Source organism: Urocampus carinirostris, chromosome 5 (genome assembly GCF_059441175.1).
Source record: "Urocampus carinirostris isolate Australia breed hairy pipefish chromosome 5, RoL_Ucar_1.0, whole genome shotgun sequence".
NCBI classification, from domain to species: Eukaryota; Metazoa; Chordata; class Actinopteri; order Syngnathiformes; family Syngnathidae; genus Urocampus; species Urocampus carinirostris.
Window position 1 is genome coordinate 11,402,012 of NC_142353.1, and position 15,083 is coordinate 11,417,094.

Below are 15,083 nucleotides of genomic sequence, written 5' to 3' on the forward strand. Positions count from 1 at the left end.
CTAGTCTCTCAATTGATTGCTTAAAAGCAATACTTGAATAGATTTATTTGGTCCATGAATTTCTCAAACAGCTTATCATGTTGTTACTATGTTATTACCAGGTTAAATAATAAAAATAGGGTTAAATAGACTCAGTCAACCAATAAAAAAATATTTTACTAGAAAATCACAATGACCTAGCACTGGTGAGCTATTTTCAGAACAGGTACGTGGGTACCTCAACTGTCCTTAGGGGGCACCATGTTGGAGACCCCTGATCCGGAATGTAAGACATTATTGTTTTTTTTTTTAATTGCTTTACAGAAAAATAAAGAAATGTTTCACAGTATTCCAATGTAGTTTTTCTTGACTGTAGTATTATTTCAGTTGGAATTACTTTGAAATGGCCGGTACACGACACGTTCTTAATCAGATTATCCTGATTGCTATTATTAGTAAGATTAACCGTCTTTTGTGTGCCAGACAGACTGGAACACAGTCGGACTAATGGAGTAAAATGGTTTCATATTTTATTTATGAATACTGTTGTAATATTGGAATATGTCACTCCCCATATTTGGTCATGATTGTTTATATTTTATATTTGATTTAGCCGTAATTATAGCACTTATTATTTCTGTGTGTTTTGTGGCCAGGTGTGGTCTTGAGCGTTCTCATATCCTACCGGATAGAACCAGTTTAAGCAAAAGCTCGTTTCACGGTGGTAAACTAAAATGTTTAGTTTCAGTCTCAGTCTTGGTAATGTTTTAGCTTCCTGATCGCCCTTTAAGTATAAGAGTGATTGTCAGCTTGTTATGTATTTTGACTATATTGTGCACTGTTATTTGTTGTTTTAACCATTACATAATGATCACTATGAGCCAATCATGTTGCTTTTCTATATTTCCACACCCCTTTTTGTAACCTTCAAGCTTAAATGGCTCGGGAAAAGGCCTTAGAATGGGTTGGAATTCCTTATCTTAAGGTTGAGAAATTTGAATTTCTTTTACATAGTGGAATCCATAAATAGTAGTCGCCGCCATGTTTGTATGGGTTTTTTTGCTGCACTGTGGTCTTCAGCAATGTTTTTTGCTCGAATAAGACAGTAAAGTGCCATCTAGTGGTCAAATATTACACATAGGGGTTTTAAACTTATCATCAAACTGGCTAGGAAAGCGAGCTCTGTTGTGGGCAAAGAGCTGGACAGCCTAACAACAGTAGCTGAGAGACGGGCACTGGAAAAGCTGCGGTCAATCATGGACAATCCATCGCATCCACTACACAGCATTATCTCCAGACAGGAGAGCAGTTTCAGCGACAGACTGCTGTCACTGTCTTGTACTACGGACAGACTGAAGAGATCTTTTCTTCCTCATGCCATGAGGCTCTTTAACTCTACCCGGCAGAGTAAAAGCCCACAGTAAACCACACCACCTACATTGCATATTACCGAATCTTATTGCAATATGTATTCTGTGTAGCACTATTTAGTTATTCTATATAACACGCTACAGTGGGCATTTGCACGTCACACTGGGTATTTGTATATTGTATTCTTTTTGCTTTATTATTGTATTGTTCTCAGCGAAGGGATGCTGCTGGAAATGTGAATTTCCCTTCGGGGATGAATAAAGTATCTATCTATCAGCCATTTTTGTTCCGATACAGGGTGGCACGGTTGCTGGGTGACTAATGCACAGCCCCACGGTGCAGAGGTCCAGGGTTCAGTTTGAGCTATCGGCTTCCCCCGTGCGAAGTTTGCGTGGTTTTCCTGTGCCTGCGTGAGTTTCGCCTGGGCTCTTCAGTTTCCTCCCATATTCCAAAAACATGCATGTCAGGTTAATTGGCCGGTTGAAATTGTCCCTAGGTGTGAATAAGCGAGTGAACGGTCTGTATCTTTGTGTCCTGCATCTGGCTGGCAGCCAGTTAATGGTGTCCCCTGCCCACTACCCGAAGATGGCTTTGATGGGCCCCAGCACCCCTACGACCCTAGTAAGCATAAGCGGTCCAGTAAATGGATGGATGGACTTCCGATACACCAATTGTCTTGACTTCATTGTGCCCAGAATGTTCTGCAAACAAAACCTTCAGAAGAATTGCTTATTTCTCTATTCCTCAACACCCCCTTTTCCTATCTCAGGGAATTAATGATAGTGTTTTCAATGAAGAGTGATCGAAAACATACTCATCTCATTAGCCGTACCGCTTGGTGAAAACATACTGGGATACTGGAAGCAAAATCATCAACACAGCCCAAATCATCATCAGCTCCTCTCCACCCAGTCTTGAGGATAAGAAAAAATGCCGTACCGAAAGTGAAACGAAATGATCCATAAAACTTCACAAAGGTCCCTCTTCAGTTCAGTCTTTTACTTTGGCCGAATTCATTGAGCTTGGCATATAACCAAAATCAAAATATGTATTTCAGATTGATAGTGACAAATATTCCAAATCTCTAAGACCAACCAAAGTTCATTTGGAGCATTCATTAATTCATAGCTAACAACAATACAAATTCAAAGAATAACTATTCTGAATAAAAATCACTAAAACCCAATACTGTACCCATAAATAACTGAATATAAACATCAAAAGTGCAGACATGGCATCACAAAAACTTAACACCAGCATAATCAAATGTGTCAATGTTTAAGTGCAATTGTGTCCAACTGTCATCATTATTCATTTGGGAAGAAGGGTCCTACAAGTAGTTAAAAAACTATGTGTATGTTAGTTCATGTATTTTTTGATCGCCATTTAAACCAATGTGATATTTTTTTAATTACGCCTTTAACTTTAAGGGGCGCTACATAATTCACACTGGCCCTTCAAAGACTTATTACGTGTTTATCCTGAACTGCTTCGTTTAATCTCGATGTAAACTATGTTGACTACATTTCTTATAAACTATTATTGACAATGTGCATGTAGTATGTATTTTGAAATAACTGTCCCACATTCTTTGAATAAAATACAGTATTACATTTTTATATTTACTATGAGTGATCTCTTTGCGCATTCCAGGTCATCTGTTGTTTATTGGTGTTCCAATTTCCCATGTGACGTGAATGCGCCAAGTCAGGAGAGGGAGGAAGCGTGCCAAGCAGTCTGGCAGGTACCCGGATGTGTAAATAAATACAAGACGAGGGTATAAACTTCGGGGGGGACAAATGTGATTTTAATTCCTGTTTTGTTTAAGGCCACAGCTTGTCGTGCGTTGTATTCATTAATTGATGGGGTAATTAAGTTGTTTAAAGATGTCAACAGATATGAGGTCAATTTAAAGTCACGTACGCGTGTTGGAGGGCAAAATCACGAGTTTAAATTTAAATTGCGCTAAATACATTTCGATCCAATGGTGTTCGATTAGTAAGCGTTGATGACGTCACTGTCCCACGGACACGCGCTTTTTACGCAGTCGACTTCAATAAAAACAACAGCAATGGCGAGAGAAACGAGGCGCTACTATACACCACCACCGACGCGACATCGAGCTGTTTGTATTGTATCATGTTCAAAAACAACAGAAAATATGTGTCATTTGAGGTCAGTCGTGTAAAGACATCAGAATGGCGATGTTGAACATTTAAAAACATGAATTATTCAACAAAAAAACAGCGAGAACATCGTGAACCAAACATTAAATGAAATCCCTTTGAGACGTTTGAGGACCGTGTCCTCTGATGCGTGTCACTCACCTCGGAAAAAGAAAAAGCGACTCCCGGGGAGCCCCCGCCGAGGATCACCGGCCCATGCAGGCTAGATAAGCCCGTCTAGGCTGAAAAAGAGGCCATGTAAGGCGGCGTGGGAGTGATGATCCACGGTTGTTGGGTAAATCCTAGCGGGAAGCTGGCGGCTTGTCGTGCGGGACGAGGGCAATTCTTTCTCGGCCATGAGCTGCTCCTCTAGTCTCCGGTGATCAATAATTCAAATAAACGGCAACGAGGAGTAGAAATAAGCCAACCTTGCGAGATAAAAGTTGGAGGAAACGTGCACATAGAGCAGCTTTCCGTCTTAATACTTATGGTGCTTTTACGGAGTCGGGATATTTTTGTTTACAAACACACAATGCGGAAATAACTTTTCTCTTTGTAGTATCAACCCTCGTTTTTTTAAATCACATTACATGACATTTCAACTCATCTTATAAATATCAAACTTTTATTATAAGTAATGTTTACGTGTCAAAGCAGGCGAGCTTTATCATTGTTGATTTCCGCTATTTGAGGCATTTATTTTGACAGGTTTATCCACTTTAAAAGTATTTAACAAACATGAAAGTCATGACGTGCTTTCGTTTCCCTTTTTCCGTTTCAAAACGTTTATTTTGCGTGGTTTCTTGTTCCGAAACGACAATGTCCGAGTTTTGTCGAAGACCCTGATAGCAGCAGCAGTTTAGCTACTAAAACCGCAGCTACAAATAGTATCCAATCAGTGACGAGTATATCACATTCAGGCCAATGGCGGTCCGGTAAGGTGGAGCTAAAAGAGGAGAGCCAATTGAATACAACTAAAGGCGCCTGACTTGTTTACAACGGCGCGCGCCTCCGAGAAAAGGCACGTGCAGACGTCATGGTGCATTAATGCGCATGCGCGGGCCGTCATCAACACGTGGTTTGAAGGGAAGTAAACAAAAAATGGTAATCGAAATAAGTCATGCCCTCAATGATCTATAATATGTTTATCACAATTTAAGTAATAAACTTTTAGTTATCAGTTTTAGGCAAAAAAAAAGAAGTTTAAACGACGCATGTTGGGAGTAACAGTAATAATAAAACATTACAAGGAATCGGACGCTCCCAGACGCCCCTTTCTGGATTTCGTTGACACTTTTATAGTTTTCTAATAATCAAATTAACAATTTGTTTTTAAAACATTGGGTTTAACTCTATCTTAATGAACACAGAGTTTTATTTTTGAAGGTACATTTTATTGATTGAATAATAATAGTGCATATCATTAAAAAGTGCCTTTCAGGACACCCAAGGTCGCAATCCACACAATATAAAAAACAAAACAATAAAACAAGCAATAAATACAAATAAAAACAAAATACAGAGATCCTCCGTTTTCGCTGTTAAAGGGCACCAGAGCCACCCGCGAAAAGTGAGAACCCGCGAAGTAGCGTCACACCTATCTCAAGATGACTCAATTACCGACAGTATAACTTCAACAACAAAATAACAACACATAATTTCAGTTAAATGGGTGGTTTTATTTTCATTATACAAAAGTAAAACCACATTTCAGAGTAAAAAAAGCAATTTAGATATCGGCTGGCTACCTGTGTGCTAGCTTCAGGGATCCTCGATTTGAGCAAAAAGCTGAAAGCTCTGCTCCTTATGAAACTATGACGGGCAGCAGGTGGAGGAAGATCTGAATGCACAGGATGGTGTGGCAATGTGAAGGTTGTAAAAGTAGGGAGGGGAAAGGTTATGGATGGCCTTATAGTTGTACAAAATGATTTTCTATGTGATTCTTTGGTTGTTTGAGAGCCAGTGGAGTTTCTGAAGAAAAGGGTGATATGTTGAGATCGGGGTGATGATGCGGGCAGCAGGGTTCTGGACCGGCTGTAGTTTATAAAGGGACTTTAGAGGTTGGCAGTGGCGCATGGGTGGTCAATTATTTGGAGGTGGAGGCCACAATATGATAGGAAATGACCAAGGGGCTAATCCTAAATATTGATCCAATTTTTAAATTTATTAATTAATATATACAGTACATATATATCTACATATTTTTTTATTTATACTTTGTTTTAAATGGATTAGTTTCTTCAAATTGTTTTTGAAAAACTCAGATAGCAAAATAATACAATAGGTCCTTGCATTAAGCACTAATTTTGATATTAAGTATTGTATTACTGAAGTAATATTTTATTAGTATTTTTGCAGTATTAGTTTTATTTTTCTTGTATTTTTTGCAGTCCTGTACTTCCATAGTAGTCTATATTATTTCTGTAGTCGATTATTTGTAGTATATCTTTAGTATTTCATGTTACATTAGTGCAATGATTGTTCAATCTTGCCATACTTTTTTAGTAAAAATTGTCATATTGTTTTGTAATGTTTTTATATTATAGTGGTATTTTTGTAGAACTTCTGTGTAAGTATTTTTGAAATATACAAAGTGGCATAATAGGAGCTTTTCTGTAGTTTTTTTTTGTAGTACAGTATTTACATATTGGTATTTTTGTATCATTTCTTTGTTAGTTTTGTAATATTATTCTAGTTGTATTTTTGTAGTACTTTTCATGTAATATTCCCGCAATAGTGTTTTTGTATTATAAGGTTACTGTAGTAGTATTTCTATAGTGTTTTCTTTTTTCAGAATGAAAGCAAAATAGGGGACCTATTTTGCCGCACCAAATATGAAAAGAGAGGAGGGAATAGCCTTATACATATAGACTGTTGGCTAGTCTAGATGTTCTGGCCTGTATTGACTGGTATCTCCTCCCTGAAGGGCAGCAGGTAGAAGAGGTGGTGAGCAGGATGGTGCTGGTCCCGCAGGATGTTGTGAACTCTTCTCAGACAGCGAGTGGTGAAGGTGGTGCTGATCTCGGCGAGATCTGTTCCTATAACCCTCCTGGCAAGTTTTGCCACCTGCTAGAGCGCCTGCTGGTCAGCCTTGTTGCAGCTGGAGAGCTATATTAGCCTGCTATCAATGACTAAGTTGGATGGAGCGCATCCTCTTGATAATGATGCATCACGTGACTACCCTGTTGTAGGATATTGCCTTAAGTTTAACTTCATTACAATATGGATGAATTACAGTTTCTGTCATTGTTCGAACAAAATAAAAGAAATGCAATAAATAAATTCATCAACTCCCAAGATTCATCACACACAATTGAGTATTTTGGTGCTGAATGTACTTGATATGTTCGGCGATGTGGTTTGCCATTTTAACGGGCCTTCACTGTCTTAGTGGAGAGAGTAGTATCTTTAGTTTTCTGCATTATTTCACTTTTGTTATTGAAGTCTGCAAATACAGTCGGTGTTCTGATATCTTGATGAATGATTCCTTCATGGAGTCCCCATCTATGACAGTAAAGCTGAACGATTTTGAAAATAAATAAACAAAATACCCAATTACGATTTTTCAGATTTGTATTGCAACTCTGATGCGATCTTCGATTTTAAAAGCAAAGTGCATTTTTGTTCTCGTTTCGTTTTGGGGAAAACTTAACACATAGTGACATGTAAAACCTACCTCGCAGTGACGTCTTTCGAGACTGAGCGTATACAACTAACAAAATAATAACAAAATATCTACAAATAAAATAATTGCAGTTGAACAAATGGTCTTTATTGTCATAAAAAAGTACAACAAAATTGGAGGGCTACTCCTTTCAGTGTTGGAAAGCGATTTAGAGAGCCGATGGCTAGCGTCGGGTAATAACGGCCTTTGTGATGATTTGAATACAAAAGTCTCAAATGTAGCGGTTTTCCACAAATTGTAGCTAATCATCCTCTGTAATTATTGGTAATGGGTCAGGCAGTGGCGACTAGTCACGTTCGGCAGTGGTAGCTTAAGAGTTGTTAGCCTAATCGTTAGCTTTCACTTCTGAAGCCGCTTCAATCAATTCCCAGATGCGATAAAAATCCAGGCAGCGCCTGCTGGTGATCAGCTTTTCTTTGCGCTCTTCGGACTTTCCTCAGAGTCCGATTTAATTGATCAATTCATTTTCAATGTATAGAGCCGCTTAAGTTACAAGCGCTTACATCAGCCTATCAAAGTCGTGCACACACGTCTCGTAAACTTTGCCTCGCATTTACTGGCTGGTGCCATTAAACCCAGCTTCTGATTAAATCCCGAAATGTGACCCTTTTTGTAGGCCAAACACTCCATCACCCAAATAACAAACAGGAACAATAAATTCTGAAAAAACTAGTTCTTTGCCCTTACACTATCGCACTACAACACATAGCAAAATAAATTAGATTTTGGTTAATCGTCCAGCCCCGAAAAACAGTTTTCCCCACTTTATTATCTCCTGGGTTGCAACCATACTCGCAGCAGTAGTGTAGTTTGGAGATGCAATCAACTTCTTAAATCTATTTTTGCGCTCATGTAATTTCTCCAGAAGTGATGCAAACACTTTTCCCCTACTTTCCAACTTGGCACTCCTCTGCAAATATACAGGGATCAGAATTTTCCGCGGATCCGCGGATTTCCGCTGTTTTTGAACCCCAAAGGCATTCCGACTTTTTCACTTTTTCTCTTGCGTAGCAAACAAATTCAAAATCCGACTGTCTCACTCTTTCCTTTATTGCTCTGGCGTACCCTGGCGGCCGTTAGAAAAATTGGCCGCATTGTCGCACAAGCTGCAGGGACTGAACTGCATTTGAATTTATCTTGCAGCATTTACAAAAAAATCAGTTATGTGGGCAAATTATTTTAATCTTCTAAAAATGTTACTTAAATGATAAATATAAGCATGGTTTTGGACATGTAAATTGCCTAAAACCCAGGTTTTTTTTTTTTTTTTTTGGGGGGGGGGGGGGTATTGGGGGGGGTATTGGGGGCTCCGCCCTCATTTATTCCTGGACGCTGGCTATTTCAGCTGAAAATGAAAATCTCCATTCTGATCCCTGAATATAGCATGCTTTCCCTAAAAAGTTCTTCCCACATTATTATTTTTTGAGACTCCTTGTGATTAAGGGCTATACAAATAAACATGACTTGACATTTGAGAACTTTTCTCTACAGAGAAACTCATCCGCATTGGCAATGCATCCAAATAATTTGGTCCTAGAAGCGTTGAATCCTCTGTTCAATTTAATTATATATTTATTTTTACCTTTGTGGAGCTTGGGTCACGCGGCCACACAGGACAGTTGAGAGAGTAAAGCGGAGGAGCAGTGAACGCGAATTGAGCAAATCGCTCGTGAACTAATACCTAGTTCAAATTCAATATCTATTCTACACATTTTTACATAACTGGAATACGTTAAAAAAGTATACGTGTTGTGTCTATCTTTCTACAGAAACCATCTCATCTCATCTCATTAGCTGCACCGCTTATCCTCAGTAGGGTCGCGGGGGTGCTGGAGCCCATCCAGCAATCATCGGGCAGTGGGCAGGGGACACCCTGAACTGGTTGCCAGCCAATCGCAGGGCACACGGGAACAGACAACTCACTCGCTCATTCACACCTAGGGACAATTTGGACCGGCCAATCCACCTGAAATGCATGTCTTTGGAATGTGGGAGGAAACTGGAGTGCCCGGGGGAAACCCACGCAAGCACAGGGAGAACATACAAACTCACACAGGAAGTGTGGTAGCTGGGTTTGAACCCACACAGGAGGTTCCCAAGACCTTAGAACTGTGCCGCACACGCGCTAACCACTGCGCCGCCGTGCTGCCTACAGAAATATTAAAATAAAAATATATTTTCTGCCAGTTTGAGACCATTTCATAAGTCGCAAGTGATAAATGTGTATGGTGTTGAATTTCAAATCCACATCATTTTACATAGTACAAATAATCATTACAAAAAATAAGGCATAAAGATGCTTGGGTAAAACACGTTTTTATTGATCGTTTTTTAATTAAATACAATTTTGAATAGTTTGCTCCAAAGAAAGAAAGTGATTTGGCAATTGTTGATTGTTGAGAGCAGTCCAGTCACTTCAAATACTGATTGTTGACTTCAAATTACGTTTGCGGTTGTATTATCTTCTCTCCCTGCTTCCGCCAAGACCACTAAATTCCACTTTTTAGTTTTAAAAAAACAGTCTTCAACAATAACAGCAACAAATTATTCACACGACAGCAACTTAAAACTGACCCAAAAAACATTTGAGGCGGACGCACTGTTAAAAACACGAGTGGGACCTTTTTCAAAGTTCTTTTTTTCTTCTTCTTACGATTGACCAAAATACACGGCGAAGCAACAAGATCATTTAGTGTCTGATAGAAACAAAACATTCATCGGACAGTAAAAATATCTGCACAATAGAGAGGGGTAGAAGGGAAAAATATATATATATTTTTTTTATCACAAATCGCGCACACGCAGTGGTGGCAACACATCGTAAAATGTACAAAGCTCACTTTTTTTTGTCCTTTGATTGATCACGTCAGAAGCTGCACACGGAATCATCAAAAAAGGCACAAACAGACACCCGAGAAGATAAAAAAATAAATAAAAGGAGCACAAGCGCTGATCAGCACACAAAAGTTTCCGAACGCTGCCATTTTCAGGTTTATATGAACGCCTCACGGCCCGAAAAACAAATCCACATGCCGCCGCCAAACGCAGGGGAATAATGATTTTTATTATAATTTTTGTAGTCTAGCTCAAAGTGCAAAAGTTGACTGTTTCTTTAAGGAATGGCCAAACCCACTTTATTAAAAGTAACATTTATTGATGAGATTAGATGTCGATAAGCACACTATTATTTTTTTGCGGGGAGGAACATCTATGATGAATGATTCCATTTATTTGGCCCCCTTGAGGAAATTCATTTTCACTGTCTGTAGCATGGGGTACAGTCAGTGCTGTTGCAGCAGAGAGTGCGCCAAATGATTTATTTACAGCACCTGGTATTCCTAAACCCATCGGATTACGAACCATGCCCCGCCCTGCTCGTCTTCCCAAGATCGAGCATTCTAAGGGTGGTATTGCCGTGAACAGGCATTTCATAATAATAATAATAATAATAATTTCCTTTGTATTGTCATTCTTTGTAACAATGTACACAGAACGAAATGTCGATATTCCATTGTCGTGTTTTGTTCTTTGACTTGCATGATGGATGGCAAAAGCAAATTACATACTCGAAAGGTTCTGCTGCAGGCTAGCGAGCGTGTGTTAAAATTTCAAAACAAAAACGACCTTACAGTTTGTCGCAAATAATTTTAGCAAAAAAACCCCACTAGCATTTCTGTTGACAATATCTGAGCGGGAAAAAACAATATTTAATTAAAAACAACCTTGTGGTTTTTGTTGTCGTTTTCTTTTCTTTTTCTTTTTTTAAAGAAGCGTTTAAAACCCACCAGATTGTAAAATGGCCGCCAGTGAGATAAATCGCCAGCTAAATTGATCTTCACACTGCATTTGTGGACAATGCAGAACACAAAACCAAATTTGTAGCCTAAAGTGTGCGCAAGCTGGCTAATTTAACACTTTCAATTATTATTGTTGTTGTAAACCTGCTAGCTCAAAGAAGTGTAGAATCAATCATTTAAAGCTGACTGTTCCTTTAAGAACTTCTGGCTAGGCCACACCCACCTAATTGATCATCTTGAGAATGTATTGAGTCTATTGAAATACATCGCAGTTTGTGAGTTTTCATGGACTTTTTTGGGTGTTTTTTTCTCACATTTAAAACTTTAAAATGGTCAAATAGTGTGTGTATAGGGTACATGGTAATCTGATACGAGGTATCCTGGGCAATAGGTGGTATTTCTACCTGATTTAGGCACATCTAAGTTATGTGTCGACCGCAGCACATCCTCAACATGATAATAAGGATGTCAGCATCTGTTCTAAGGTAAGTCAACATGGTGTTTGAGGCAACCTATTGTCACTTTGCTGGAGGGAATCAAAGTTACTTACAAAATTAACATTTCTAACGTTAGGTCTTGGCTGCATTATACATCACATCACTTTGTTTACTGGGAGTTCAGTGGCCTGTTATGTGCTAGTTTATGTACGTTGGTAATCATACACGATTGTTAGCTGTTGTCCAAATGGATTAAGTCATGGTAACGTCAACTTTTGGAGCTAAGCTTCTTTAAAATACCTGTAAATAACCAAGATAACGAATGTTGGCAATGTTATGCTGAAGGATTTAAGGTACATTCTGTAGCACTAAACTAACAGAGAGACACTCCTTGTAGCCTACGGATGATAAAAATGCTTGTCCTGGGAAAATATGCAGCTTAGACATAGAATTGTTGAAGCTTTTCATTGACCTTCTCAACAATTAAATCATGAATACAACCCTCCAATGCATATTTCAGGCCCTTTTAATGACTTTGAGATGATATGAGATATTTGTGGGCCCAAAAAGCATAAACTGCCCCCTGCCAAATGTCTCCTACTGTGACACTTGCCATCGTGCTCTTCACACAATCTTAAATGTTTGTCCAAGTGAGTAAAGGGTGGGGCTTAGCCATAGGTCAATTCTGTTTTGTCTCGGAGCATCATTTAAATTTGCAAAGAAAAAGTGGCCTCAACCATACTTATTGTTGCATTTAAGGTCTGCAGAAAAAGGTAGCGCTCCCAAACTATGTGTTCCTTTTAAGTTAACTGGAACTTAAGTGCTGTATGAAAAGGTACCCAAAATCCCCCCCACACCCCAAAAGTGTTTTTCCGATGCATTCACTGACACAAGATCTTAAAGACGCTGGACGGCGGCCCGTTTAAAAACCAGGGGAGAAAAAAAAGACGCAGAAGCACCTTTTTGGAGGCGTAACGGTAAAAGGCCTGTGTGGCACTTGCCATGCTCTTTGTATACACAGCTGCTAACAGTCATGCAGAGGGAGAGGGGTGCACTCGTCTTCTGGGCAGGCCACGCACACAAGTGAAAACCCAACATAAACACATTATTTCACTATTTAGAAAGGATAAACTACAGGGAGCGGGCGAGGAGAAGGGAGGGGTTGTTCTTACTTTCCCTTTCAAAACGTTAAGACTGCCCCGTGCTGACCCCGCAAACAAAAGAATCATGTACAATAAGAGGACGATTCGGTAGAACCATCACAACCATGGCTTTTTTTTTTTTGTGGCTGCTGATGATGTCAAACTTGTTGCATAAATCGCTCGTTTTGAGGGTGCTGCATGATGGAGAAAAAAAAGAGAAAACGAGGGAAAGGACCCAAACGGGGGATGAAAATAGCGCTGACCTGCAATGGAGCCCCCACGTCCAATTTTCCTCATCTTGGGATGACTGACTGATTCCTGACTCCAGTCCTGAGGACTTTGAGTGACGGCTGAGGATGCTGGGTATAAAAAAAAAAAATGTACGGAGGAGGCAGGGCATAGGGCGCAGCGGCAGCAAATCCTCTGTGGGGTTGGGGGGTAAAAAGGAGAAAGAAGTTTGTTATGTTACACTTTAATGAAACAGAAATACAAGCTTTAGAGATTATTTTATCTACAGAAAAATCTATTATTTTCTTTGATTAGAGCTAAAAATTATAGTTTAAATCAGGGGTAAAGATCCTATGGCTCTTTTCGTGAGTAGGATAAAACTGGACGTCTTATAGTTTCTTGGTGTTGTTCCAAATGTAGGTGGTGTGAAAACAATTTTTGCAAATGAGAAGCCAAATCAGCAGTAAAATGCCATTTGGTTCGCTCCAGTACATATAGAGCACAATTTCAACTTCAGTTAACAGGCATGGTGTCACACAATAACAGACCCCGTTTTGGCTATACATCACTATGAATCCTTTATACGGAAGCTCATTAATTAATGTTTGTTCACTTTTGAGACACTTAAAGATAAAACCCCACTGAACAACTGTAAACATAAAATCAGCAGATAAATTCAAATGGGTGAGCGGTAGGGATAGGCGGAGCTATGCACATAGCACCATCTGCACCAAAGGTAAATATGAGAGTATCCTCGTTTGCAGTATTTGTGACATTTTTACAAAAAAAAAAAAAAAAACCTTGCACCTTGTGTTGTATCTATTATTTATAGAAAACGTGAAGGTCAAAATGAGCCTGAACGATCTTAAGTGACTGCGGGAGGGAGACAAGTTTTAAGTGGTATAGAGGTGTGTGGCATTATTTTCTTACATGAATTTTATCAAATACAAACAAAATCACACAGTGAAATAAAATGCACTGAAAAATTTGCTTTTGTCTGGAGTGCGGGTCTAGCGGTTTTGCTGAACTTTGTCTTAAAATATAGGAGTCGATTAAAAAAAAAAAAGCCTAAATATTTTGCTATTAAGGCTCTTTGGGTCAAAAAGACTCCCTTGAGCTCGGGGGAGAAGCTTCTAAAAAAAAGGACGGTAAAGTATTGCAAGAACAACATTTACACGGAGCAACTAACAATAACAATAGTAGTTAGCAGCAAGCCATAGCCTGCAGCCAAGTGGCTGACATGGGTGACTACAAAAATGAAACTGTGGAAAAAGTGGAATATGCCGAAATGATTGACCCATAGACTATCACATGCTTGTGTGTAATAAACTAGCAGCACCATTTGCATAAACGGGCTTTGTAAAAACTTTGTTTGTGCGTCCGTAATACAAACGTGAGAACCAAACATGTCAGCGTTTTCAATTTGTGTCATAATCTTCCAATCCTAAAATCATGTTTAAGTGATAAGAAAACCACATGCACCATTATTGGAATCAATAGTGCCTTATTTTAGTATTTTTACCAGACTAGGGGTCTCGGTATAGTACACGCTTGGGCTTTGCATGTAGACAAAAAACATTTTTGTTTGAGGGAATTCAGCAAAATAAAAGCATGCAAGCCATAATTTTTGACCAGCAAAATGCTCCAATAAAAAAAAAAGTTGACCAAAAGGGAAAAATGAGATTTGGTTACATTGTTAGCAAAATAAGTGAATTATCTGACACATTCCCCATCCAAAATCTTGACAAAACCATATTCTGATAAATGATCTAACCTCTAAACGCAGCGTCCGTTGTAGACCCGTGGTGAGGCGTTAGGACCGAAGGCCGGGCTGGAATCGTGCAGTCTCCTCGAAGATGAGCTCCTTGAGCGTCTCTTTAGGGAGGTCGTCCAGCTCCATGTCAAACTTAAACGGCGCTTCGGCCACGGGCTGCGACGAAAAACATGGACGTCAAGGGATGAGAAATGCCATAATCGTTCACCGAAAGGTTACTCACCTCGTCGGTGGGGTCATAGTATTGCTCCAGGTAGGGGTGCGCCAGGGCCTCCTCCACCTCGATCCTCTTGTGGGGGTTGAAGGTGAGCATTTTGTCCAGCAGGTCCAAAGCTAAAACAACATATATGACATTAAAATAACCACGATTGGTAGACCGGGCCACTAGAAAGAGCCGATTTATTGGACTATACTAAACATAACAAACCGATTAATTTGGGTAAAGGCAGAAACTGATATTTGGGAATTATCAGTATGGGCATTTTTTTCCCCCTGAAGGGCCAAT

General features: G+C 39.4%; 1 protein-coding gene and 1 long non-coding RNA gene across 2 annotated transcripts in view; one reads left to right on the forward strand and one right to left on the reverse strand.

Annotated features, from left to right (window-relative positions):
- Positions 1-3,303: 3,303 nt before the first annotated feature.
- LOC148365219 (uncharacterized) lies at positions 3,304-6,801 on the forward strand. The gene is made up of 2 exons (XR_015850414.1): positions 3,304-3,810; positions 6,447-6,801. It is a non-coding gene; the product is annotated as an uncharacterized LOC148365219 (long non-coding RNA).
- A 2,696-nt stretch (positions 6,802-9,497) lies between these two features.
- The window catches only part of mapk1 (mitogen-activated protein kinase 1), a 36,745-nt gene continuing 31,159 nt past the window's right edge, over positions 9,498-15,083 (reverse strand). The window contains exons 7-9 of the mRNA XM_088335711.1: positions 14,802-14,911; positions 14,579-14,734; positions 9,498-12,999 (exon numbers count right to left, since the gene is read on the reverse strand). Of these exons, the coding sequence (XP_088191837.1) occupies positions 14,618-14,734; positions 14,802-14,911 (227 nt within the window). The 3' untranslated portion in view covers positions 9,498-12,999; positions 14,579-14,617. The remainder of the gene's footprint in view (positions 13,000-14,578; positions 14,735-14,801; positions 14,912-15,083) is intronic.